This window comes from Oryctolagus cuniculus, chromosome 11 (genome assembly GCF_964237555.1).
Source record: "Oryctolagus cuniculus chromosome 11, mOryCun1.1, whole genome shotgun sequence".
In the NCBI taxonomy this organism is placed as follows: domain Eukaryota; kingdom Metazoa; phylum Chordata; class Mammalia; order Lagomorpha; family Leporidae; genus Oryctolagus; species Oryctolagus cuniculus.
The window spans coordinates 30,016,780-30,043,696 of NC_091442.1; the positions used below are offsets into that span (position 1 = coordinate 30,016,780).

General features: G+C 50.2%; 1 protein-coding gene across 3 annotated transcripts in view; it reads right to left on the minus strand.

The window, feature by feature from the left end:
* SLC23A2 (solute carrier family 23 member 2) overlaps window positions 1–26,917 on the minus strand; it is a 123,681-nt gene that overhangs the window by 50,041 nt on the left and 46,723 nt on the right. The window contains exons 1-3 of one of the 3 annotated variants that reach the window (XM_002710837.6): window positions 25,546–25,668; window positions 15,165–15,424; window positions 5,113–5,211 (exon numbers count right to left, since the gene is read on the minus strand). In XM_002710837.6, the coding sequence (XP_002710883.2) occupies window positions 5,113–5,211; window positions 15,165–15,272 (207 nt within the window). In that variant the 5' untranslated portion in view covers window positions 15,273–15,424; window positions 25,546–25,668. Of the gene's footprint in view, window positions 1–5,112; window positions 5,212–15,164; window positions 15,425–25,545; window positions 25,669–26,917 lie in introns of those variants that run through there. The other 2 variants (XM_051845286.2, XM_051845288.2) reach the window with 2 other exon arrangements.

Genomic DNA, 26,917 nt, shown 5'->3' on the forward strand with positions numbered 1-26,917 from the left:
CATCAACTCATCCCCGAGCACCCTTGTCCCCAAGCCCGTGCTCCTCCTGCGTGGCCAGAGAGGGTCCCGGGTGGAGACCACAGAGCCCCATCCCTGCATGAGCAGTCCTTGAGTGAGACCCCACCAAGGAAAAAACATCGCAAAAGGTGAATAACTTCCAGGGCTGCTAATCGAGCTCCCGCTCCATTCCACCCTGGCAACGAGAAAGGGGTTTGACCCAAAACAAAAGCCCTGTGCCCTCCTGTCAAAAGGCCACTGCTCAGACAGCAACGCTGGGAGACAAGGGCCAAATTCAACAGTAGACAAACAAGACTCGAATTTTGTTTAAAAAAACAAGAGACTGGACCTGTATTTATACCTTAGATGACAAACCCTCCCTTCCCCGACTGGTACTAAAGATTTCATTAAATGTTAAGCATCACATTCTTTTTAAGCCCCAAATCACAAAGACCAACACTTTGGGTTACAGTCCAGACACGCCTAGTCAGCTACAACATCACTTCTGCGCTTGTTCAGTGTCTGAGCCCAGGAGAAAATGCAGAGTAACCCCGAGTTTCCCTGTGTAGTCCCAAAACATCTCTCACTTCTAAAATGCTATTAATTAATTCATCCGTTTCTTAGAAACGAAGATGCCTATCACTATACATTTTTAATATTTTGTAACCTAGCAGTGTCTAACAGAAGATGAAAATCAAAAGATGTCTCTCTCTCTCTCTCTCTCTCTCTCTCTCTCTCTCTCACACACACACACACACACACACACACACACACCCGACTCTTGACTGTATCCAGCCCAGTAAGCAGCCTCTGGTCTGGTGAATTTGGTCCACGGAAGAATGCTGCCTCTGTACGTTTGCCACTGTCTTCCAGCCGGAGACAGGGCTACATACCCTTTAACAAAAGAAGGAGCACACTCCAGCCTGGCTGTCCACGGCCTGAAGGTGAACTCGCCTGATGCAAACTGACATTTGATCTAATCCAAATGTAGCTGGACATGACCTTTTGGACGGATACTGGCAGATTTGCATGAAAGGATGGGTTAAAGTAGATTATAAATGTCTTGTGAAAAATCACTGATAGGTGCCAGTGCTGTAGCATAGCAGGTGAGGCCGCTGCCTGCAATGCCAGCATCCCATGTGACACCAGTTCGAGGCCCGGCTGCTCCATTTCCAATTCAGCTCTATGCTACGGCCTGGGAAAGCAGTGGAAGACGGCCCAAGTCCTTAGGCTCCTGCACCATGTGGAAGACCCAGAAGAAGCTCCTGTGTGCTGGCTTCGGATTAGCATAGCTCCAGCCATTGCAGCCATCTGAGGAGTACACCAGTGGATGGAAGCCCTCGCTCTCTCTCTCTCTCTCTCTCTCTGCCTCTATCTCTCTGTAACTCTTGTCTTTCAAATCAATACATAATTTTTCTTAAATGCCCTGGAAAAAATAAATCACTGGTAGAGGGGCCAGTGCTGTGGCATAGTAGGCTAAGCTTCCAATCATATGGGCACTGGTTCAAGTCCTGGCTGCTTCTCTTCCGATCCAGCTCTCTGCTAATGGCCTGGGAAGGCAGTGGAAGTGGCCCAAGTGCTTGGGCCCCTGCACCGACGTGGGGGACCCAGAAGAAGCTCCTGGCTCCTGGCTTCAGATTGGCTCAGCTCTGGCTGTTGCAGCCATCTAGGGAGTGAACCAGCAGATGGAAGACTTTCTCTCTGTCTCTCCCTCTCTAACTTTATCTCTCAAGTAAACAAAATCTTAAAAAAAAAAAAAAATTTACTGCTCAAGCTCTCGACACACCAGCCAGGGCAGATGACTCGGTCTAGCTCACTAGGGCCCTGTCTGGTTCCTCCAGCATGGCCACTGTGAAGAACTTGGCTCCAAAGCGTGAATGCTAAATTTAGCAAGACCCCCGCTGACTGGAGCATCTTCAAGTACCAGCCCCTCAGACCCCAGAAAATCTGCTGTCTTCTGTAGTCAAAAGAATCTCTCGAGTTCTCAAACCACTTCTCATTCGAGAGAGTTTTCTGAAGTCTGCGCCAATGCTTCCCTTAATCCATAAGCCACAAACAGACTTCTACGCTGCTCAGCCCCTGGCTTGCAGTTCTCGGAACTCTCATGCATTTCTGTTTCACAAGGGAAATTATTTTATATGCACAGGCAGCAGCAGACAAGAAAATAAGATTTAAAATCACTGGTGGACAAGGTAAGTGAGCACGTGTGAGTCGTCTGGCAGTACAGGAAGGGCCAGCCCGTGCCTGGTGCCTGGGTTTCGGGGCTCTAGGAACATTCGGACCATTCAGAGTGCCTGTGTTTCCCCTGAGGACTTGGGCAGGGCCTCGGGCCACCAGCGTTAGCTGTCTGTCTGACCGGGGCTTGGGCGAGCACCCATCAGGTGTCATTGCTGGGGAAGCAAAACGTTGCGTGCACAGCCCCACGGGGGAGCACGTCTGGAAGCTTCTGCCTGGTGCCTCTGGACACGGGGAAGGGTAGTGTCCATCTGTGTCCTTTCTCTGAAATAAACTGTGAGCGAGACAGCACTGCTGAATGCTGCTTCTTTCTAGCACATCACTGAAGCTTACTTGGGAACCCCCAACCTGAGGTGACCATGAACGGTGGGCTCAGTGACTAAGGTCACCTCACCATCCTCCCCATGGACAGTCTCCCAGGAGGACAGTCCTCCTGCTCACAAAGTAACAAAGAGAAACAACTGAAAACCACCAGCACACAAGCACAACAGATTAGCACAACCTGTTACAGAAACAGTGTAGGGGCCTGTGCTGTGGTGTAGCAGGTAAAGCTGCTGCCTGCACTGCCAGCATCCCGTATGGGTTTAAGTCCTGGCTGGTCCACTTCCGATCCAGCTTCCCGCTAATATGCCTGCAAAAAGAGCAGAGGATTGCTCAAGTGCTTAGAAAGATGGAAGATCTCTCTTGCTCGCTCACTTTGCCTCTCTCTGTGCCTTTCAAATAAATAAATAAATCCTTTTTTAAAAAAGTATAAGCCACATTTTTTAGAAATTCCAAAACAGCCAGTTTTAACTATAAAACCAATTAAGAGTTTGAGTATGCCCTCTTCCACGTGTGAACAGGCTAAGATCAAGATGCTCACAAACACATGTATGTATATATACAGACATAAGCATGTATACAGACACACACGTACACACACATGCATATGCAGTGCATGTATACACACACGTGTACAAAGACGTGTATATAGACACACGTATGCATGCATACATTTATACAGAGGCACACATGTATACGCAAAGGCACATGCATGTATACAGACAGGTGCATGCATGCATACATTTACAGACACATCCATGTGTGTACGCAGACACGTGTGTATAGAGACGTATGTATGCATGCACATAAACATGCATGTATACAGACACACGTGTATACGTGCACATGCACAATTTTTTTAGTGAAGAGCGTGATTCCATAGTTCAGAAATGCAGCTAATGTAAATGGCCACAACCAACACGAAAATGACAGAGTCAGGACCACAGGTGTGAGAGGGACCAGACGTTGCTGTCAGGCCAATGCTCAGGAAATCATGGTGTGGAGTCGGGTTGCAAACTGGCTCTGTGAGGGACCATGTGGTGAATACCCTGGCTCCAGCGGCTTCTGTCACCACAGAGCGGAAGCAGCCTTAGACGTCCCACACCCAGACAAGCACAGCTATGCCCCCTCGCACCGCCCTGCCGAGCACAGACACCCGGCTGCAGAGTCTCAAACTGATTATCATGAGGTTGCACAGCCACTGCTTCTGCACTTCGTCTCCTTCTATTCTGTGCCCTCTCCTTTCCCCCTCAGTCAGATCCACCGAGATCCATCCCATCAGTCTTCAAGAAGCCAGCTTGTGAGTTCCACATGGTTCATTTCCTCAACTTCCTAACAACAAACACGATGTTAAACTACAGTAAGGCCAGGAGTGGGGCATTTAACTCAGTTTGAAGATGGCCACACCCCACTTCAGACCAGCGCAGACCCTGGGAGGCAGCAATGATGACTCACGTACTGGTCCCAGCCAGCCACATGGGAGACCGGGACAAGTTCCTGCCTCCCAGCTTCACCCAACTCAGTCCAGGCCGTTGCAGACATTTGGAGAGTGAACCCGGGAATGGGGAGTGCACTCTCTTGTATGTTCTCCGCCCCGTCCCCGTATCCCAAATTAAAAATAATAATAATAAAACTTATGAGAACAAGGGGAAGAGGTCAAAGAAAAATGAGATTAATACACTTTAGAATGTGGACAAGCTGGGGGGCTGGCACTATGGCATGATGAGTGAGGCTGCCGCCTGCAGTGCCGCATCCCATGTGCTTGCCAGTTTGAGTCCCGGCTGCTCCACTTCCCATCCAGCTCTCTGCTTTGGCCTGGGAAGGCAGCGGAAGATGGCTCAATTCCTTGGGTCCCTACACCCACGTGGGAGACACAGAGGAAGCTCCTGGCTCCTGCCTTCAGACTGGCCCAGCTCCAGCCATTGCAGCCATTTGGGGAGTGAACCAGTGGATGGAAGACCTCTCTCTCTCTTCTTCTGCCTCTCTGTGGCTCTGCCTTTCAAATAAATAAATAAATAAGTGTGGACAAACTGCAACCAATCTGGGTGCCGGCAGAAGGAGCCAGCAGACCAACAGGACCCCACAGACTATGCCCAGATGAATTTAACTCCACAAACTGACTGGGCATCCTGTTGCCTACTCCTTAGGGCAAGAAACGGCATTGTTGGAAAAACAGAAACTGGAAAGACTTCAGTCTGAGAACACTGCACAGAAAACTGCAATGAATCTGTGCAAAGGGAGATCCTCCTCTGCTTCCCAAATGCCAGGCCCAGCTCAGAGATGCTGTGGCCCAGTGAGCTAAGGCACAGCTTGTGATGCTGGCATCCCATAAGGGAGCAGCAGTTCAAGTCTGGGATTTCCTGTTTTCCAATCCAGCTCCCTGCTGATGTACCTGGGAAAGCAGTGGAAAAAGGTCCAAGTGCGTGGGCCACCGCCATCCAGGTGGGAGACCCGGGACAAAGCTCCTGGCTCCCTGTTTCTGCGGACAGCTGCTATTTCCATCTAACGAGAGCGCACAGAGGTAGGCCCTGTCCCTGCACAGGCGCGAGGCGCAGGTACCTTCTCGGCGATGCCGTTTTCCGTGGTGTAGATGGCCATGAGCTCGGTGTCCTCGGTGTCCTGCTCGCCGCTGGACGTGGCGCCTCCATTTATCACCACCTGGAGACAAACACTGCATTTACAGGCAGCTCCAGCGGACGCCACTGCATATAAACATTTCTGTAACTCCACACACAGCACAGCAGCAAAGTCTGGGGCCCTGGTAAACGAAACACCTGACCCGTATATGGGCACCATGGCCAGGCGCACGTTTCTGATGGAGGAGAAGCCTGCCTGGTGTCTCCTACAGGGGAGCTGCAGGAGGAGGCCTGGGTGCGGGAGACCAGGAATGGAACATTCCAGAGAAAGCTGCAGTGGGGGAACCCCACAGCCACCAAGCGCAGGCCCACGTGTCTGTGTGGGACCAGCTCAGAGCCCTCCCCTGCCGGGGCTGAGTCCTCTCCCAGCAAGCATCCCAGCACCAGTGGCCGTGCGCCTCTCGAAGCAGGAGCTGTCCCAGCCGCACAAACGCAAGCACTGTCGTCTGCCGCCTCACTAACTTTGCAGGGCTACTGTTTCTCGCGCAGTTAAGGAGACTAGCTCTCATCGGTGTGCACTGCTGGCGACTGGGGACAGCACAACGCCTGTGCCCACAGACTCCACTGCCTGGGCCCTCGAGGTGAGGTCTGGGCATGGCTTGGGGATCCACCCGCCTATAAGCAAGAGCCTCAAGCTATTTTCTACTCTTAGCCAAATGGTTCCATTTCTCAGGATCTATCCCAAAGAAACAATACTTAAAGTAAATTTAAAAGAGCTTTAACCCGGCCGGCGCCGCGGCTCACTAGGCTAATCCTCCGCCTTGCGGCGCCGGCACACCAGGTTCTAGTCCTGGTTGGGGCGCCGGATTCTGTCCCGGTTGCCCCTCTTCCAGGCCAGCTCTCTGCTGTGGCCAGGGAGTGCAGTGGAGGATGGCCCGAGTACTTGGGCCCTGCACCCCATAGGAGACCAGGAGAAGCACCTGGCTCCTGCCATCGGATCAGCGCGGTGCGCCGGCTGCAGCGCACCGGCCACGGCAGCCATTGGAGGGTGAACCAACAGCAAAGGAAGACCTTTCTCTCTGTCTCTCTCTCTCACTATCCACTCTGCCTGTCAAAAAAAGAGCTTTAACCCAAAAACAGTAATTTCACCACTTACGTGTAAAAACAAATCACTGTCCTTTTATACCCAGAACACTACAAGGAAAATGCTTTTGCATGGTGCTTATTATATCAAGGGGAAAAAGTATGTGTAGTAGTGTTGTTAATTATATAAACGGGAAACAGTACAATCACATTTTTAAAATACTGATGGGAGAAAGTATGTAAGATGTTTAAATTCTGGAGTTGTGAAATACATTAAGAAGTAAAAAAGAAGTGGTGATCTAAGAAGAAACACAGTGCAACAGACAGCAAAAGGCATCAATAGTTCATCAGAAACAAGATTTAAATAATCGTAAAGAACACCTCAATCAATAACCATCCAAAGGAAACGGGCAGAGGCTAGGAAGAGACATCCACAGAGGGAACATCCACACAGAGTACAACACATGAAAAGCTGCTCCACCTTATTTAAAATCATGGAAATGATTAAAATAAATTTTCATGTTTTAACATAAAGTTACAAGATGAGCCTGGCATTGGCCAGGGTACAGGGAAGACGTGCTCGCTCATGACACTGACCCGTTCTTGGATCCAGGGATTACATGCAGAGAACCAGTCCTAGAGAAACATGCAACTGAGCTGTGTGCACATCTGACCGTGACCCCCGCAGCACCGTGTGAGATGCAGAATACTTGGGGATAACCTAGCTATCCGCCAAGGAGACGGACACCATTAAATGACAGCACATCCATTTAGAGAATAATATTCAACTATTAAAAAATAAATCGGGCCGGCGCCATGGCTCACTTGGCTAATCCTCCACCTGTGGTGCTGGCACCCTGGGTTCCAGTCCCGGTTGGGGCGCTGGATTCTGTCCCGGTTGCTCCTCTTCCAGTCCAACTCTCTGCTGTGGCCCGAGAAGGCAGTGGAGGATGGCCCAAGTTCTTGGGCCCTGCACCTGCATGGGAGACCAGGAGGAAGCACCTGGCTCCTGGCTTCGGATCAGCGCAGTGCGCTGGCTACAGCACACCAGCCATAGTGGCCATTTGGGGGGTGAACCAACGGAAAGGAAGACCTATCTCTCTCTCTCTCTCTCTCTCTCACTGTCTAACTCTGCCTGTCAAAATAAATAAATAAATAAATAAATAAATAAATAAAAATAAAGCTAGTGTACCGAGAAACAAAGATCTAAAAGACAGACTGTAAAGCAGTAAGTCACAAACCTATATAAGGCTAAAATTATCATAAATGTTAAAAACCACTTTAATAACTTGCCTACCTGGCTTAACGCCTAGCAGAGCACGCGGGAAGATCACGAAGCAGCAGGAAGCATGAGGCCCCCGGGACAAGGGCGGCACCTGCAGACCCCCTTCCTCTGACTCCCGGCCCTTCCTTGGCGTTGGTGTCTTTCATCATCAGTATGCACGCGAGTGTTATTTGTGTCTTGTCTTTTTTAAATGGAGAATAAAAAAGACATCCTCCCAAATATGAACATTGGTTGGTCTAAGCAGTAGGGCCATTTCTGCCTTATTTTCCCCCGTAAGTATTCTGGGGATATTCTATATATAACGTGTGCAGAAAGATCTGAGCAGTACCGCTGGGTTTGAGGAGGTCCACAGAGATTCCCAGGCAACTCATTCTTGCCGTCGAGGAAGTCAGGCCAATGAAAAATTAAAATCCTCATTCAAATACACACGAATTATAATCCAGCTGTGCCGCTGGTTTTAAAGTAGCCTAGGGAATCTCAATTCACAGCACATTTTTTTACAGGACAGAATCTGTTTATACTGCAAATAAAGATTTGCTTTTATAACTTTCTGAATCATGCGATAGCTTTTTACACCAGCCAGCTGTAGCTGTGGCACTGGTTTGCCTATAAAACCAGTAGCTGGCAGAACACACGCTCCCAGGTCCACAAGCACAGAGAACCCAGCTCCAGGCCACATCATCACAGTACTCCACCCACTGTGAAGCCGGGAGGCCCACCCATCAGGACCAACTCTTGAAACAACAACGTCTGGTGTCTAAACCATAGAGAAACCCCACCTGATTTAAAGACCTACACTGGCTTTGCCAGCCGTTCTTCACAGCACAGCACCTGTTCTCATTTTGGATTGCTACAGGGAACAGAATCTCCTCTGGGGTGAAGAACAAATCTGCACTGGTCAAGTAGTCCCTGGGGGACTCAGAGCCCACCTTCCACCCTGCAGAGCTGAGCACAGCCAACCCACCTCGGCCCTCCTACCCTCCACCTCCACTGCACTTCACCAGGGCTGAAGGCGGGAATGGGAACAGAACTAGAAAATGGGAGGTTCGGGTGAACGGGAAATGAATCCGGGCCCTAAGCTGCAGGGATTTGACAGCAAGGAGGAGCCAAGGCCGTAAGGGGCGGGGTGCCCGCGGCAGGTGCCTCTGTAGTGTTTCTCAATTACAGGGGCTGCCTCAGGAGTGCTCAGACACAGGGCTCTATGCAAAGTACTATTTTACTAATAGCTGTCCTTCAGTTTATTAAGTTTACTATCCTAATGCTACTATTCAAAGACACAAAATTTAATTTTAAAAATCAAATGTTAGGGGCCAGTGTCATGGCACAGCAGGATAAGACACCACCAGAGACACTGGCATCCCATATGTGCACTGGTTCAACACCCTCCACCACTCCACTTCCAATCCAGCCACCTGCTAATGCTCCTGGGAGAGTAGTGGAAGTGCCTGGGCCCCTGCACCTATGCAGAGACCCAGAACAGGCTCCTGGCTCCTGACTTCAGCTTGGTACAGCCCTGGCCATTGTGGCCACCTGGGGAGTGAACCAACCAATGGAAGATCTTTCTCTCTTTCGCTGTCTCTCCCTAACTCTGCCTTGCAAGTAAATTAAAAAACAAAAACAAAACAAAACAAAAAAACATTACAACCAGTTCTTTAGGCACTGAGGTTTTTTCTTTTTTAAAGGGGAAAGATAAAAATGTGTTGCTTACTGTATCAAAGCATTACATTTCAGAACCCCTAAGTATTATTGTCACTGGAAAATGAAGCCTGTCTCAGACATTTTCTCAACTGAAGAAGGCCTGACTTTTGTCGGTGCTGTGTTTAGCAGCACTGAGGCCAGGGCAGGGAGCACCCGGATATCTTCCACCTCAGGAGATTAAGCTTTAAGGAACATGTTGGCAGATTATTTACGGCCCTTTGGGGATGTCCTGCCTCCCTTTAAAATTATTTGAATTCAAACTTGTGGCTTTAAATGTCGTCTCCTGAACTCATGCTGTATGGTCACTTGATGGGCAATGACATCATCTCCGACAAGCGAGGCTAGGCTGACCTGGTCACGCCAGGCACGGGACACTCCACACAGCCACCTTCCTGGAGATGTCCCCCACCCCGGAACCGGATCCCCACTGTGAGAACGTATGACGCGGGACCTTGAAGGGGTGAGGCAGGCTCTGCCCCGTAAATGGATCCTGGGTTATCTCAGAGTCGGTCGGCCATCAAGTTTGCTTTGGCCTTGTCTTGAAGTCTCTCGCTGTGGGACGTTCTGTGCTGCCTGGGGACTCCGCCAGCAAGTAGCCTATCACGAGAGGTGGCCCCTCGACCTCAGACCAGAACCATGAGCCAAGGTAAACCTCTTTTCTTTATGACTTCCCCAGTCTGTGGCGCTATTAACAACAGAAAATGGATGGAGGCCCCATGCCTTTGGAAAGAACAGACCCTGAGGACTCCGGCTGGTGACAGTACCCTACCCTAAAGGAGCTGATAATACAGGCCACAAAACAACCAGCAAAAGGTCAGCATCTCAACAGGAAAACAACCAGAACTGTAGATGGCTCCTGAACACCTGCCAAGACGCCGGACTCTCTCCTAAGAACTCTCACCCAGTGAAGGCATAATCAGAAACCAAGGGCCCCACCTGACCGCACAGTGCGGCAAGCATGCGGGAACACAGGTGATCCCCTGTTGCTGGTGAGATCACATCAACAGAGGGCAACCTGGTGGAGCCCCTCACTTGCCCGGGGCACTTCCCTTCTGACGCGATAATCCCACTCTTGGAAATGCACCCTTCAATTATACCCGAGTGAAAGGACATATGTGTAGCAAGGTCATTCACTGTGGCTCCATGCGTGACAGCAAACAACTGGAAACGATCTAGACATCAACAGGAATTAAATAAAGTATGCTGTACCCGTACCACGGACAGCAGTGCGGTTATAAGAAAGAGAGAGGCCACTCTATACAGACACAGGTGCACGGAGCATCTCATCCACGATGAGCTTGTAAGCGCAAAGAGCAGAAGCAGAGCTACGGGAGATACTCACGTCCTTCTCCAACCTGAAGCTGCTCTGTCAGCGGGACCACAGGCACCAGCACCCCCTAACCTCTCCCACTGCCCTGTGATCTGGATGTTTGCTCAGAACTCCTGACACTCCCCCGTGCAGCTCTGTGACAGCTGACGTGGTGACATCAGGGGCAGCGGGTGGAGGGTGGAGAAGACACCCTTAGCAAGGAATGAATAGAAACGGTGAAGGAGCCTGTGACTGCTCACAATTCACACACAGCAGTCAGAGGTGTGAAGGCTGGCACACACCAGCAAAGGGTCAGAAACAAGCCCGGTCCTAATGAAAGCAGAGAAGTGAGATCTTTGATTCACAACTGCATCACGATCACAAGTTACCTTTTCAACAATACTGGCATGCCAGGATCCGACAGGAGGGTACAGGTTTTATAAAGCAGACTGTATGTGTGTGTGTGTGTATGTATGTTGATCACAGCTGTACATATAACACTCAAAGATATGCTCCAAATCTCTGGAGAGAAATATCAAAATATGAGCATGTCATTTTTCTGGCTCACAAGATTTTACATGATTTGTGTTTCCTTCATTATACTGTTCTGTATTTTCTAAATGTTCTGGAATGAATGCATTTCTCCAGTAAATGAAGAAAGCTACACAAACAATGAAGAAAGGAAAGAACAATGTGTAAATGTTAAGAAAAGCTGGTAATGGAACACGTTAGTTTTCTGTTTCTTCCAACTTACCCCAACAGCACACTAAGTCTAGGGAGAAATGAGTGCTTCAAGCATGTACAATTTAAAAGACAGGAACAACCAGCTACTTACTGTCAGGCAACCTCAATATCAGACCCTCCTCCTCGAGCCCCTGATCAAATCCTAACAGGAAACGAACTTTCTCTCCAATAGAATTGTGGAGAAAATACCTTACCTCCACCCACTGGGGAAATTCTGCCTCGCTAGCTCGACTGAGTACAGGGGAGACGGGAATGAAAAATCCAGAGGCGGGCAGTCACCGAGGACAGAAAGACACCTGAAGCAGTCGGGGAACTGCAAAAGGCAGGACCGCAGCCCGGGGTTGCAAAGGAGCACAGCTGTGAGGCAGGGAAATCAGATGGGCAACAACAACGATGCGGCCGCAAGGAAGAGGGCAGCGGGGTCTCCTGGGGAGGGGAGGGCAGGGAGCTTTGCCAGCCACTTCTGTGGCTTCCTTGTTCCACTGGTGTAATCTGGAGCACAGAGCAAGCACTCAGTAGAGACAGAATGGACCGAGAAAGAAGTCCCTTGAGGCTCTTGCTAGCCCCAAGATCCTGTAAACCTGGCCTTGCACAGAAGTCAGAGAGAAGGGGCGGTGTGGGGGTGCAGTGGGTCAAGATGCTGCGGGAGACGCGGGCATCCCCATCAGAGCGCTGGCTGCAGCCCCGACTGTGCCACCTCCAGTCTAGCTCCCTGCCAGGGCTCCTGAGACGGCAGCAGGTTAGGGTTCCCAATGATTTACGTGAAGGAACATTTGAAAACACATAGATACAGGAAATTAAGAACCAAAAATAGGCAGAAATGAAGCACATAGAAATTTCAGAATTAAGAAGTATAACCACTGCAATAAAAATTCCACAAGAAAACATGACTGTACATGAAGAATTAACAGCAGGGCCGGCGCTGCGGCACAGCGGGTGAAGCGGACGCCTGCAGTGCTGGCATCCCATGTGGGCACCAGTTCGAGACCTGGCTGCTCCACTTCTGATCCAGCTCTCTGCTGTGGGCTGGGAAAGCAGAGGAGGATGGCCCTGGTCTTTGGGCCCCTGTACCCATGTGGGAGACCTGGAGGAAGCTCCTGGCTCTTGGCTTCGGATGGGTGCAGCACCAGCTGTTGTGACCATTTGGAGAGTGGACCAGTGGATGCAAGATCTCTTTCTCTCTCTGCCTTTACCTTTCAGATAAATAAATAAATCTTAATAAAAAATGCAAAAATATATAGCTTAAAAAAATGTATTACTGCGGAGCTAGCACTGTGGCACAGCAGGTGAAGCCGCAACCTGCAGTGCCAGCATCCCACATGGGCGTCAGTTCGAGACCCAGCTGCTCCACTTCTGATCCAGCTCTCGGCTATGGCCTGAAAAGGCAGTGGAGGATGGCCCAGATCCTTGGGACCCCGTGTGAGAGGCCCAGTGGAGGCTCCTGGCTCCTGGCTTCAGATCAGCACAGGTCCGGCTCTTGCAGCCAGTTGGAGAGTGAACCAGAAGATGGAAGACACCTCTCTCTCTCTCTCTCTCTCTCTCTCTCTCTCTGCCTTTCCTTCTCTGTGTAACTCTGACTTTCAAATAAATAAATAAATCTTTAAAAAAATGTATTACTGCATGAACATGAAAATGCAAGGCCGGCGCTGCGGCTCAATAGGCTAATCCTCCACCTAGCAGCGCCGCACACTGGGTTCTAGTCCCAGTCGGGACGCTAGATTCTTTCCCGGTTGCCCCTCTTCCAGGCCAGCTCTCTGCTGTGGCCCGGGAGTGCAGTGGAGGATGGCCCAAGTGCTTGGGCCCTGCACCCCATGGGAGACCAGGAGAAGCACCTGGCTCCTGCCATCGGATCAGCGCAGTGCGCCGGCCGTGGCGGCCATTGGAGGGTGAACCAACGGCAAAAGGAAGACCTTTCTCTCTGTCTCTATCTCTCACTGTCCACTCTGCCTGTCAAAAAAAAAAAAAAAAAAAAATCAAAATAAAACCCTTTAAAAAAATAAGAATAGCACTGGAAAAAAGATACCAAAATTGGCCGGCGCCGTAGCTCAATAGGCTAATCCTCCGCCTGCAGCGCCGGCACCAGGGGTTCTAGTCCCAGTTGGGGTGCCAGATTCTGTCCCGGTTGCTCCTCTTCCAGTCCAGCTCTCTGCTGTGGCCCGGGAAGGCAGTGGAGGATGGCCCAAGTGCTTGGGCCCTGCACCCACATGGGAGACCAGGAGAAGCACCTGGCTCCTGGCTTCGGATCAGTGTGGTGCGCCAGCCACAGCGGCCATTGAAGTGTGAACCAACAGAAAAAAAGGAAGACCTTTCTCTCTGTCTCTCTCTCTCTCACTGTCCACTCTGCCTGTCAAAAAAAAAAAAAAAAAAAAAAAAAAAAAAAAAAAAAACCAAAATCACCAGAAAGCAGTTAAAGGAGATGTGGAGGCAGCTGGGAGGCTCAGATGTGTAATTCAAGAGAAAGCCCATTTAAGAGTCGTACAAGGACCATGGCAGTAACCACAGACCCTCAGTGCATTTTAAAACTGAATTAAGGGAAAGGAGACAGGATACAAGAAACACCTGGGACCCCGACATCTGAAAATACACTGGTGACCTTGGGGCTTACCAATGTTCATGCTGAAATAAGTGAATCTAAAGCTCTGGATCTTAAGAGCAAGGCAAGGGGGTGTGAGTGAGAAACCTACTGGACTTCAGGCAGGGGAAGCACAGTGGGGACAAGTCAACAGCCCTGCTGGAAACCTGCAGAGCCGATCTAACTTAAACAGCAGCACGCTGACAAATGTAGAACGTTTCTTCCCCTAGAAAACTGGTGGCAACCATAAGCATTCAACATTACAGAAACCCTGTTTACAAATTTCACCTTACAGGGGAAAAAAAAAAAAAAAAAACAAGATTAATGGTATAAACCAGCTGTGTGCTTCTCTGTGACTTAACACAAATGCAGGTCATCAACCACCTCTCTCAAAGACGCCAACGCCACATCTGACGCCACATTCATGTCTTTCTTACTGTGAAACACATTCCAGAACCACGTGCTACAGACTCCTAGAATGGTATTCTTGCCATTAACCACATTTCTAGTATTGCAAGAAAAACACATGCAGGCAAGTTCTCTCCAAAGGAGTTTTTTTTTCTGCCTCTTTGAAATCAAAGAGGTAGGTAGGTAACTCGGTGCACATCAAGTCATAGTCCTGCATCTGGGGAAAACATCACCATTGAATATAACCAACATGTGCTACCAGGCTCTCCTGACTAGCGTCACTTACTCAGATAAAACTACCTCTGTCTTGGAAGCTGTCATTCTCGCACCAAGCAAGGACACTTGGCATCCAAAGGGCGGGCCCCTCCCACCTTGCAAAACAAGTCTGAAGCTGGGTTTAGTCAGAGTGAGGTTTTATTTAGAAAAAGCACATTTTGGAGATAAAATTAAGCCTTCGGCATCTTCCACTATCAAGTAAGCACTTGGCCAATTTTACCACATTAATACCCATGCACGCGTCCTTCCTGGAGCTAATCACAGCAGACGATTTCTTCCGGGAAGAGAGCAAGACCAAGACCATCCGATAGGAAAAGCATTTGATTTCCATGTGCTTTAACACTCACTAAAACCCAAGCCTTGGGGCCTGCACTGTAGTTTGGCAGTGCAGTGTTAGAATCCTATATGGGTGCCAGTTAGAGTACCGGCTGCTCCACTTCTAATCCAGCTCCCTGCTAATGTGTCAGGGAAAGCAGTGGAAGATGGCCCAAGTGCTTGGGCCCCTGTACCCATGTGGGAGCCAGCAGATGGAATCTCTCTCTCTCTCCTTCTTTGTGTAACTCTGCCTTTCAAATAAATAAAATAAATCTTTAAAAACCCAAGCCTTGAAGCCCATCCTCTGCTGACTCCATACAGAGGGAAGATGCGGATTCTCATTACCGGAAGAGTAAAGAAAGCCGGATGCTTCGCCTCATCTTCGTATTTGCCTTCCGTCGAGCTTCCAGCCTCCATGGACTTGGACGTGGTGTTCTTGCCAATGCCCATCATTAAGAGGACGTGGGCAGCTCTGCACAGCCGCGGGCCTGCAGGGGCTGCACTGGGGCTGACTCAAGCGAGGAGCTTCCGTGTCGGCTCTCCCAGGGCCTGGAGCACCCAACAATCAGGCAGAGACGTGACTGGTGAGCGCCATCTCTGACCACCTGGAAAACAGAGAGTGCAGCCGGGTCACCTCGATGCACGCAAACAACACGAGAGGCGTGGTCAGCTTCCTGCACAGGAAAAGGCCAGGTGATAAGCTGTACCCAAACATCCAGAATTGTGTCATTCTGAGGCTCTTTTCAAGTACCCTCCCTCTTCATTCACAGTTACACACTCACTGAATTGCCTCTAAACTGGATTATCAATATCACATGGGAGGGAGGAAGAGCAGTTACCGTATTTCTCTGACCTGCATTATGGTATGTATCTCACAACTCTTCACCAGGTTACAGAATTCTCTCTCTCTCTCTCTCTCTCTCTCTCTCTCTCTCTCTCTCTCTGACAGATAGAGATGGACAGTGAGAGAGAGAGACAGAGAGAAAGGTCTTCCTTCCATTGGTTCACCCCGCAAATGGTCGCCACAGCCGGCACTGCACCGATCCGAAGCCAGGAGCCAGGTGCTTCCTTCCTCCTGGTCTCCCATTCGGGTGCAGGGCCCAAGCACTTGGGCCATCCTCCACTGCCTTCCCGGGGCCACAGCAGAGAGCTGGACTGGAAGAAGAGCAAACCGGGACAGAATGAGGCACCCATATGGGATGCCAGCACCGCAGGCGGAGGATTAGCCAAGTGAGCCACGGCGCTGGCCCCCAGAATTCTTTTTAATGAGTTTACTTTCTCCGCCTGCTCTGTTCAGGACAGTTATTACTAGTCACATGTGGACCAGTGAACCTGGAAATGTGGGCAATAAGGAACAGAATTTGATCTGTATCTAACCTTAACTGATTCCTTGAGGCTAGTGGTTACCATACTGGACAATGCAGATATAGCCACTTTATCACAACTGAATGGAAATTGAAAATAACTAATTCTCTAACTATGCCCAACTACAGCCAGGAGAAGGCACTCAAAGCATGACAATGAAGGAAAAAAAAAAACCTAGGACTGGGGCCAGTGCTGTGGTGCAGTGGGAAAGCCACCGCCTGCAGTGCCTGCATCCCATATGGGCACCAGTTCGAGTCCTGGCTGCTCCACTTCTGATCCAGCTCTCTGCTATGGCCTGGGAAAGCAGTTCAACATGGCCCAAGCCCTTGGCCCCTGCACCCAATGTGGGAAACCTGGAAGAAGCTCCTGGCTCCTGGCTCCTGGCTCTTGGATTCGGATTGGCACAGTCCCGGCTGTTGCGGCCAATTGAAGAGTGAACCAGCGGATGGACGACCTCTCTCTTTCTTTCTCTCTGCCTCTATGTGTAACTCTGACTTGCAAGTAAATAAATAATCTTAAAAAAGAAAAAACCTAGGATTAAACAGCCACAAAGAATTCCAGATAGGTAGCAAGATGAGCTTTAAATGGGCTAGAATCCCTTCCCCCCGCCCCCCCCCCAAAAGCCAAAGCATTCAGTGTCAATCAAGTGGCAACATATTGCTATAAAAAGAAATGCATCCCTCTTCCCCACAGTAAAAGGAAGGTTAAAGCAGCAAGAGACAAGAAAGGGTGGGAGGCAGGAAATCAGACTACCAGGCCACAGCTGGCCACGACGTACCCGAGAACCTCAGAGACCCTGACAGCATTCAAGAAGGATCCTGAGACCGTACCCCTCCCTGAGGGAAAAGACAAGGACAGCCCTGCTTGGCTCAGCTCCCGCAGGGGGCCAGAGGAGGGGCTCTGGCTGCTCTGGCTCTGGTGGATGGACACCTAGGCTCCGTCTCCATCATGAAACAAAGCTCCTGCTGTTTCTCAGGGGTTTTTTTTGTTTGTTTTTTGTTTTTCCTACTTGCAAAACTGATTTCTGGTCGCTGTTTGAAGTGACAAGGGTCACGATTTGGAGAAGTATGTTTTACTGGAATCAGCAATGTTCTCTTTGAACATTCTCTCTGGGGACCACCCTGCCCCTCACCCACCTCTCACACCAGCACCCTGGGGAAGACTTGCTTACACCCAAGTCAACACAAGAGGGCAGGGGCACAGAGAGCCCAGGGCAGGGATGTTGGGAGAAAGGCTCCAGGGAAGAGAGCACCAAGAAGCCCAGAGTGGGGAGCTGCTGAGTGGGGGAGCACAGAGAGGAACACAGGGAGAAAGCCGAAGAGAGAAACGTCCGCTCAGCGGCTGCTGGGACAGTCCCCACCCGACAGAGCATGGCAAACCCAGGATGACAAAGACAGCCTCAAGGTCAGAGAGCGCGTGCCAGCCCAGGATCAGAGGGTTTCAGCCTCACAGAATGGACTTTCATGTGGGGAAATGCCAAGGTCCAGAGGCAAACCCAGAAGACGAAAGGAACAGGGAGGGGGCAGAGTGGAGTGCGGGGTCTGCGTTAGAATGTTTGCAGAAACACGAAGGGCAATCTCCCACAGTTCACCTGCCCATGGTGCTCCACAGCCCCTCTTCCGACCCCTGGCAAGAGGGAGAAAGAGAAGATGCTGCTGCCAGCTCCACAGAGGGGAAGGGGGTCCTGCGAGAGGAAGGCATTCCGGAGAGGATGATGAGGATGAGGACAACGGTGGAGCAGTAACAGCAGCTTTCCAGTGAGGCACCTGTGTGGGCCAGGCCTGTCTCTGACCTCTCACCACTAACTGGCCTTTGTTTCTGGCCGGCAGATGACCACCTGGCTGGTTTCCCTGTGGTCCTGTGTGAGTGCTACCCACATGGAGATGCATACCATTTCCAGACTCCCAGGAAATTCCTTTATACCCCTCCCCACTACCCACTTCTGTGTGGTCCCCAGCTGTGAACAACAACATGTGGCAGAAGACCACCTGACCCACAAAACCAAAGGCATTTACAGAAAGCTGATCCCGGATGACCACAGAAGGAAGAGAGCCTGTTCAAAATGGCAATCCAAACATCAAATGCTTAAGAGCAAATTTAACACACACACAAAAAAGTGCATGACCTTCACAGAGAAAATCTACACCACCGCTGTGGACATGACAAATTTGAGTAACTAGAGACAGAAACACTGTTCCTGGATAGGAAGGTTACGGTAAGGAGATGGATTTTCTAGTAAACACAGTCCACACAGATTTCATCAAAAGGTGACAGGTGAGGTTGCTACAAATTTCTCTGGAAGAATAAACAAGAACAGCCACAAATATGTGGAAATGTGCTCTCTCGGTTAGAAACACCCAGGTAAAGCTGTTGTAATAAATAGAAGAATTTAACAGAGGTATGAACACAGACTAACACAGAAAGAAGACCACCCACAGAGGAACAGCTGTGACACGGTGGCACTTCTAATCATAAGACAAAGTATGGACTTTTCAATATATGTGCCAAGATAATTGGTTGACTATAAGTAAGAACCAGAAAAAGGAAGATCTATGGCTAACAGATAACATTAGGGTGGTAATACCTGTCTTAGCATATTATTAAAAACAGAAAAGAAAGCAAGCATAACTTTACAATGTGAATTTTTTTACTGTATGGAAAAAAAAAACTACACAAAACTAAACAGCAAAATATAAGAGACATAGATAGGCCGGCGCCACGGCTCAATAGGCTAATCCTCCACCTAGTGGCGCCAGCACACTGGGTTCTAGTCCTGGTTGGGGCGCCGGATTCTGTCCCAGTTGCCCCTCTTCCAGGCCAGCTCTTTGCTGTGGCCAGGGGGTGCAGTGGAGGATGGCCCAAGTCCTTGGGCCCTACACCCGCATGGGAGACCAGGAGAAGCACTTGGCTCCCAGCTTCAGATCAGCACAGTGCACTGGCCGCAGCGGCCATTGGAGGGTGAACCAACAGCAAAAGGAAGACCTTTCTCTCTGTCTCTCTCTCACTGTCCACTCTGCCTGTCAAAAAAAAAAAAAAAAAAAAAAAAGAGAGAGAGAGAGAGAGAGAGAGAGAGACATAGATAACATGTTGGTATCTTTACTTGAAATCTCTCACCAATGCATAAGTAGAATAGATAATGTAAAAATGGGCAAAACATGAGCCTCTAATTTGCAACAATTCAAATGACAAAGTAAATGCCCCATTCTTGTTAAAATCAAATGGAAGTATGCTGAAATGAGGAGTCACTTTTTAACTAATCATTTATTTTTCTAAATGTTTTTATTTATTTGAGAAGCAGAGAGACAAAGGGAGAGACAGACAGAGGGAGTTCCCATCCACTGGTTTATTCCCCAAACGCCCACAGTGGCCAGAGTCAGACCAGGCCAAAGCCAAGAACAAGTAACACAATACAGTCTTCGATATGTGTAGCAGGAATCCAAGTGCCTGAGCCACCATCTACTGCCTCCCTCCCTGGGGGTGCATTAATGGGAAGTTGAGGTTGGAAGTGGAGCTGAGACTCAAATTCAGGCATTCTAATATGGGATGCCAGTTAGCATCTCAGCCACAAGACCAAATACTCTGCCAGTTATTTTTAATGCCCTTAATGGTAAGATGATAAACAAACTCACACATACTCCTAATGAAAGATAAATGCAATCTGGTTAGTTTTATCAAAAGAGTTCTAAACATAATTCACTTCTAACACTTGTCTAGCAATTTACTCTAAGGTAATAACTAAGATGCACAGATTGAGTTACAGAATTGTAATTAACAGTGTTAATGAGAGCAAAAGGAATCTAACAGTCAACATAAAAAGACTGGGAAACTTGTTCATTTAAAACAGAGATTGTGATTCCAGTCCACGCACTGACGTCAACTCTACCTCCACACACTTGGTTTTAGAAAGAAAGAAAAAAGGGGCCGGTGTTGTGGCATAGCAGATAAAGCCACCACCTGCAGTATTGGCATCCCGTATGGCCACTGGTTTGAGACCCAGCTGCTCTACTTCTGATCCAGCTCTCTGCTGTGGCCTGGGAAAGCAGTAGAAGATGGTCCAAGTGTTTGGGCCTCTGCACTCATGTGGGAGACCCGGAAGAAGCTCCTGGCTCCTGGCTTCAGATCGGCCCAGCTCTAGCCATTGCAGCCATTTGAGGAGTGAACCAGTAGATGAAAGATCTCTCTGTCTCTACTTCTGCCTCTCTCTCTTTCAAATAAATTAAAAAATCTTGGAAGGAACAAGGGAAAGAAAAGAAGGTCAACATCAGAATGTCCCTTCCTCAAATTCTGATTCCAGGTTTTGCACTGGGGCCTGGGAATGTACATCTTTTTTTTTCTGAAGGGCAGAGAGACACTCCCACAATGTCCGCAAGAGCAAAGCTGGGCCAGGCTGAAGCAAGGTGCCCAGAACTCCATCCGGGTCTCCCACGTGGAGTGCAAGGACATAAGTCCTGACCCATCACCGCCCCCTCCCAGGGCGCACATTGGCAGGAAGATGGACTGGAAGCGGAACTGGGACTCACACACAGGCACCCAGACATAGCACAGCTGTCTCAACCAGCAACTTAACTGCTACACCAACCGTCCACCCTGGAAACCTGCGTTTTCCACAGATAAACAAATATTCTCACACTAGTGGTTCTCCGATGACTCTTACTTGGGGATGAGCAACCAGGGCTGGGATGAAGCCGCTCTCTTCACTCGCATAAGCCAATCTGAACAAGTGAGAGGGCAGTGAAGGAGAACTTTAAGGTAAGTTGCTCAAAACGCCAACCTGCCAACCAGCACTTTGGCCCTGATGGGCAGCCGGCCAAGTTGAACAGTAACACACACATAGAATCCAACCCGCAATTTGGTTTAAATCCCGTCGTTACAGGATTGGAGCTGAACCGTGGCTGCTCCACTACATTCTGTTGAATGCTAACTATTTGACCAAACGCTTTTAAGCCAAGTCAAAAAGAAATCATTAGAGAAAATATCCTAAACTTGTTATAGGATCACATCCCTCATCCCTTCAAATAAAATGACTTAGATGGTTCCTAACACAGAGTCCCTCCTTCGGAATCTGACAATTCTGTTGCTGATCCTAGCTGTCATTATTCCATTTAAAAGCTCTAAGCAGCAACAAATGAACCTGTAAGCCATGATTATTACTGGATTTTGTGATGACAACCATGCTCAGGGGAATAACTGAACAAGCTCAGTCATCCTACAGCCTTCTCCAAAACACTTCAGAAACTCATGGTCTTACACTCCAAGCTCCAAGCTGGCACCCACTAGTGGATCATGAAATTATTTAGTGGCTCTTGATGATACAATGAAATCTGTCCAGGCATGTGGCACAGTACTTAAGTCACTAATTGGGACGCCAGCATTCCATATCAGCGTGCTTCGCTCTCCGGGTTTGCCACATACAAGGTTTGTGCAGCCGAAATGCCACGCCACACCACACGGACGTGGACAATTAGGAAGTGCCTGAAAGCTTCAGGTGTTCGCAAAGCTCAGCACAGGGGCACAAAGGCTGCTTCCAAGTGCCTGGTTTACGTCAGGCAAACACGCGCACAGAACACATCTGTCCACGTGAGAAAGTGGCGCGGGAGGCAGGCCCTGTTCCCTCCTGCTGCAAGGACACAGACAGGCCACAGTGGCCTTGCCCGCCGGTCATCCCTCGGCGCCTGCTGCCCAGACAAGCTCCTTTGCTCCGCCTCAGCTCCGCCGCTGCCTTGGTGGGGCTCCTGGGCTCTAAAGAGAAGGCGAGCTGTAAAAGGCAGCCAGAAACACCCCGATCCCTGCAGGGCCCCGCGACAGAGGTTCCCTTGAGACACCACTCACAGGGCACCCAGATGGCGACAGGCTGCCCTGCAGGGGGGAAGCAAAGGCCGCCGGGCAAGTGCACACTGCGGGATAGTGAGGAATCAGCTCACCCTGGGGCCGCAGGTCCTTCCTGGGGCCCAGAGAGGACAGAAGCCGCTGCGACACGAACGTGATGAGTGTTCCCAGGACATCCACGTGGCAAGGTGGTGTGGAGGATCGTTCCTGACCGAGAGCAAACATTTTATGGAGCGACGGATGGAAGAAGCCAGATGCCACACAGACCCTGCCTGGCAGGACCTCTTGGGTCTACCCGATGGACCTGCTCCGGGAAGCCCTGGCGTTGGATAAGCTCTGGTCCCACACCACTCTGCAAATCCTGCAAAGCTCTTTAACCTGCCCTGAGACAGCCTGTGTGGCCGACAACAGTTTACATGTGTGCCCAAGCCATGAGGAATGAGGGCCACAGATTCTACCTGACTCACTCGACCACTTGGTGAGGGTGCAGGGGGGCCCTGTCTATGTTCTGCTTGAGGTCAGCAGCAGGGTGAGGATGCTCTGCTGGAGGTGAGGTGTCAGGTGCGACGCTGCCTACCTTCCCTGTTATCTCCCAGCAGAAATCTTGCCAAACTTTCCGGCCATTGCCCACTGACAATGCAGCTCTCTTGTTCCCGAGCTCAAGAGGCCTCCTCCTCCAAGGAGCATTCCCGTGGTGGCTGCCCCCTTCCACACTTCCACAGCACGAGCTACTTAATTAATCCAGGCCCCCTCTACCAGACTGGGACAGGGACAGGGACAGAGACGAGGCTACCATGTCCAGTACATAAAGTGCACTCAGATATTTGGGGAAAGTGCAAACATTTTTCCATGGGAAATCTCTAGCCAGTCACACACCAGGAAACAAAACCGAGGCTCTGCCTTGCAGACTGGAACCCCAGCACAGCCATGGGCCAGATTTCAAATAGAAACGTGTGTCTGGGAGGACGAAGAAGGCTCAAGATGGCTTCACTGCATTTATCTTTACTGTGTGATTTATTTAACAATCACTTTTTCACAAAAGTAGGGTTTTTTGTTTTTTTAAATTTAGACACCATTTAAAATGTATTTACCGGGGCACTGTGCTGTAGTGGGGAAAGCCACTGCCTGCAGTGCTGGCATCCCATATGGGCACCAGTTGGAGGTCCGGCTGCTCCACTTCCGATCCAGCTCTCTGCTATGGCCTGGGAAAGCAGTGGAAGATGGCCCAAGTCCTTGGACCCCTCCACCCGCGTGGGAGACCCAGAAAAAGCTCCTGGCTTCAGATTGGTGCAGCTCTGGCCATTGCAGCCAACTGGGGAGGGAATCAGCAGACAGAAGACCTCTCTCTCTCTGGATCTACCTCTCTCTGTAACCCTGTCTTTCAAATAAATAAATAAGTCTTTCAAAAAAAAAAAAAAAAAAGTATTCACCATCAGCCACTGCAAAAGCCACTAAAAAGCTAATTTTACATGGAATTTACATGAGAAGCTAAAAGCATGTGCTTTTCAAGTTTTTTTTTTTTTTTTTAAACACAAGCGAAGGAGATGCACAAAGAGGGAAAGAGAGAGGGGGAGAGAGAGAGATCTTCCCTCTGCTGGTTCACTTACATCCCCCACCCCAAATGGCCACAATGGGCAGTGCTGGGCAAGGCTGAAGCCAGGAGCTTCATCCAGGGCTCCCACGTGGGTGGCAGAGGCCCAGGCATCTAGTTCACCTTCTGCTGCTTTCACCAGAGCAGTAGGGGGAGCTGGATCAGAAGTGGAGCAGCCAGGACGGAGTCTGGCACCCTTATGGAATGCCACGGCGCCGGCCTGGAGCATGTGCTTTTAAGAACTGGCCGCCTAGCACATCCAGGACACAGACCTGATTTCACTACACCCTCACAGTAACGGGTGTTCGCTGTTATTTTGTCCATTTCACAGCTAAGAAAACTGAGGCAGAGAGAGGTTGATTTACCCTTGGACAAGAGCCAAGGGCCTAAGTGGCAGCACCCTGAAAACGCATACCCCTTCCAGGTTGACCCACAGACTAGGCACTGCAGAGGTTAAGGGTCAGGTCTGAAGGTAATTCTGGAGAAGTCGAGGAAAACCCAGGGTTACTGTCATTGGATGGTCTCCAGAGGCCTGGGTCTTCTCACACTCCATGTTTCCAAGAGAACACAGCTCAGGGCTGTGGTGGCTTCCACACGACTCCACCCCACTAACCCTGCCCACAGCTCCCTGTTCCACCCTTCTTTCCACGACACCTTTCCCTACCTGTTCTCCTGAATGTGGAGCCCCAGGAGGACTCCTGGTCACCTCTGCTACTGCTGCCACCACTGGCACGTGGAGGGAAGCACTGGAGTACCCGTCCACACCCACCACGCAAACTCCAAGGACTTAGCTGCCTCGCTCTGAGCTGCCACTCTGCTGTGCAATGTTCTCACCCTTTCATGAGCCTCAGGTGCCAACGTCAAGTTTCCTTCTCTCGTCTCCCAGGAGAGGGTTAGCTCCACTTCTCCCCGATTTCCTGACTTGTCGCTACATCCATTCAGGTTTGCCGGCCCTCTCTCCAGCACCTGCTTCCCATTCTGTTTGCAACTCTCTTCTGCAGTAGCTGAGCTGCCGCCGGTGCACCACAAGCTCCTAGGCCGCTCCCAAGACAAGGAAAGGGAGCTCTGAAACCTCACCCGCCCCGACAGACGCCCTCACCATCGCTCTGCCACAGGTCCACACCAAGTGCACGGTCAAGCTGACGGCCAGGCTTCCCCCTGACCTTTCATACATGAAAGGCTGGAAACGTTCCCTGCCTGCACACGTGTTTGTTTGTTTTTCCCTGTGAAGCAGTGTGTTCCTCCAAAGTAATTCATAAAACCAGCCATTCAGTTCAAAGGCTGCAATCACTGAGCTTGGTACGCCAGACACAGTGCTTTGGTCTGGCGTCAGAACCTGACATTTTCACAACCCAAAAGGGATTAAAAATACTTGTGCCCTCAGCTACAGAGTCCACTTCTCCGTGAAGTCAGCTTCATCAGGATTCTCTTCTTGTGTGCTCAGTTGTCACTGAGCCTCTGGAATTCTACAAGGAAGGAAACAACAACAAAGACCATGCACAGCTTTGGCCATCCTGGGCTGCACCTGACCAGGAGAATAAAGCAAATGAGCACCTGGAAAAAACACGGACTCTGGCACCTTCATGGCCATGGGCCAGGATCTTACTGCTACTCTTCCTCCCATTTACCAGAGAGCGCTGACTTCTAGAAGTTGCATAAATGCCACAATTCAGTGATTCACATTTAAATAATGTCTGACAGCACTTAGACTGTGGGTATTTTCTGGACACTTGGCTAGGTGAACTTGAGCCATGGGCTCCTTATCCACCTACACGGTCAAACGCACATGCAGACACACACACACACACACACACACACAAGTAATATACATACAGAACATCACACATACAGCCATAGAACTGAACATGCACACCACACTCATGAATCCGTGCAGCCTCAGGACGCACTCCCCAAAGCTGAGCTCAGGTAGAAAAACGGCCTTACCTGCAGAATGAGCTCCCACCCTGCTTGCAAAAGTGCCTTTGCCCACTGCCCCACCCAACACCGCTGTGCTGCTGGCTGGGCGTCCTCCTGACTCTCCCAGTGCTCGGCACAAGACACACTAAGGTGCTGAAGGAATTTCAGCTTTTATAACCCACCCGGGCTGGCCAAAATTGTATAACCGCGCCACCTCATCAGAAACGTGATGTGTGTTACACAACAGCCACCGCCTGGTTGCAAACGGTTACTGCATGCTCGTCCTCGTCTCCTGGACACCAGCCGGCAGCAGCTTTCCACACGGCAGGCTGGGTGCTCTGTAGTGGAAACGGAGCAGCTGCCGGGAACCTGGGTCCCAAAGCCACACAGAGAGGAAGTGCAAACCCATCTTCCCAAATCCTGTAGTCCAGATGACCAAGTCCAGCCAGTGAAATGGGATACTTTGGACTCCCTGGGTATTTTTTCCTTTCCCTAAATGAAAGCCCAAAGACCGTTGTTTTCAAAGCTCCCAAAGTTCCAGAGCTCTCAAGACAGGACCACTCCAGTACAGGCAGAGAAATAAATGACCCCGACGGTCATAGCTGGTGTATGGCACAGCTGGTTAAGCCAGCACTTGTGATGCCAGCATCCCAAACGAGCACAGTTTTGAGTCCTGGCTGCTTCACTTCCGATCCAGCAATTCCCTGCTAATGCACCCTTCAAAGCAGCAGACGATGGCCCAAGTGCTGGGGCCCCTGCACCCACGTAGACCAGGATGAAGCTCCTGGCTTCTGGCTTTCACCTGACCTAGCCCTGGCCCCACTGCAACCATCTGGAAAGTGAACCAGAAGATGGAAGATTTCTCCTTCTGTCTGTCTGTCTCTCTCTCTCTGTGTGTGTGTGTGTCTCTATAACTCTCCCTTTCAAATAAATAAATGTAGGGATGAAAGGAGAGGGAGGGAGGAAGGAGATACTGGGGCGCTGACCTCTGCAGTCCTGCTCGGCATCACACCCAGAGGGCACACTCACTGGACAGCGGAAGTGCCCATGAAGACACACAGGAGGCCAATGCACACTGACACTGGAACAGCAGTGCCAGGAGGAAGCCACACCTACAGTCAGGCCTTGTCTTTCCTAGTCCTGACTCCAGGTCTAGGCCTGCCAGGCACCTGGGCAGTGAGAACCCTCAGCCCCACGGGGTGTGGCAGCCCCTGGCTCCATCAGACTGCACCCCTCAATCCTGATGGGGACCACGAGGCTCACGTGGCACACTGCAGGTAGGAGGGGCACCCACCAGCAGCAACGCACATCTTGGAAAATGCAGTCCCTGGAATTAAAACTGAAGAGGAAGGAGGGTGACTCCAGGAGAAAAGCAGCCACAGTGCTGCTCCTGCGTGTT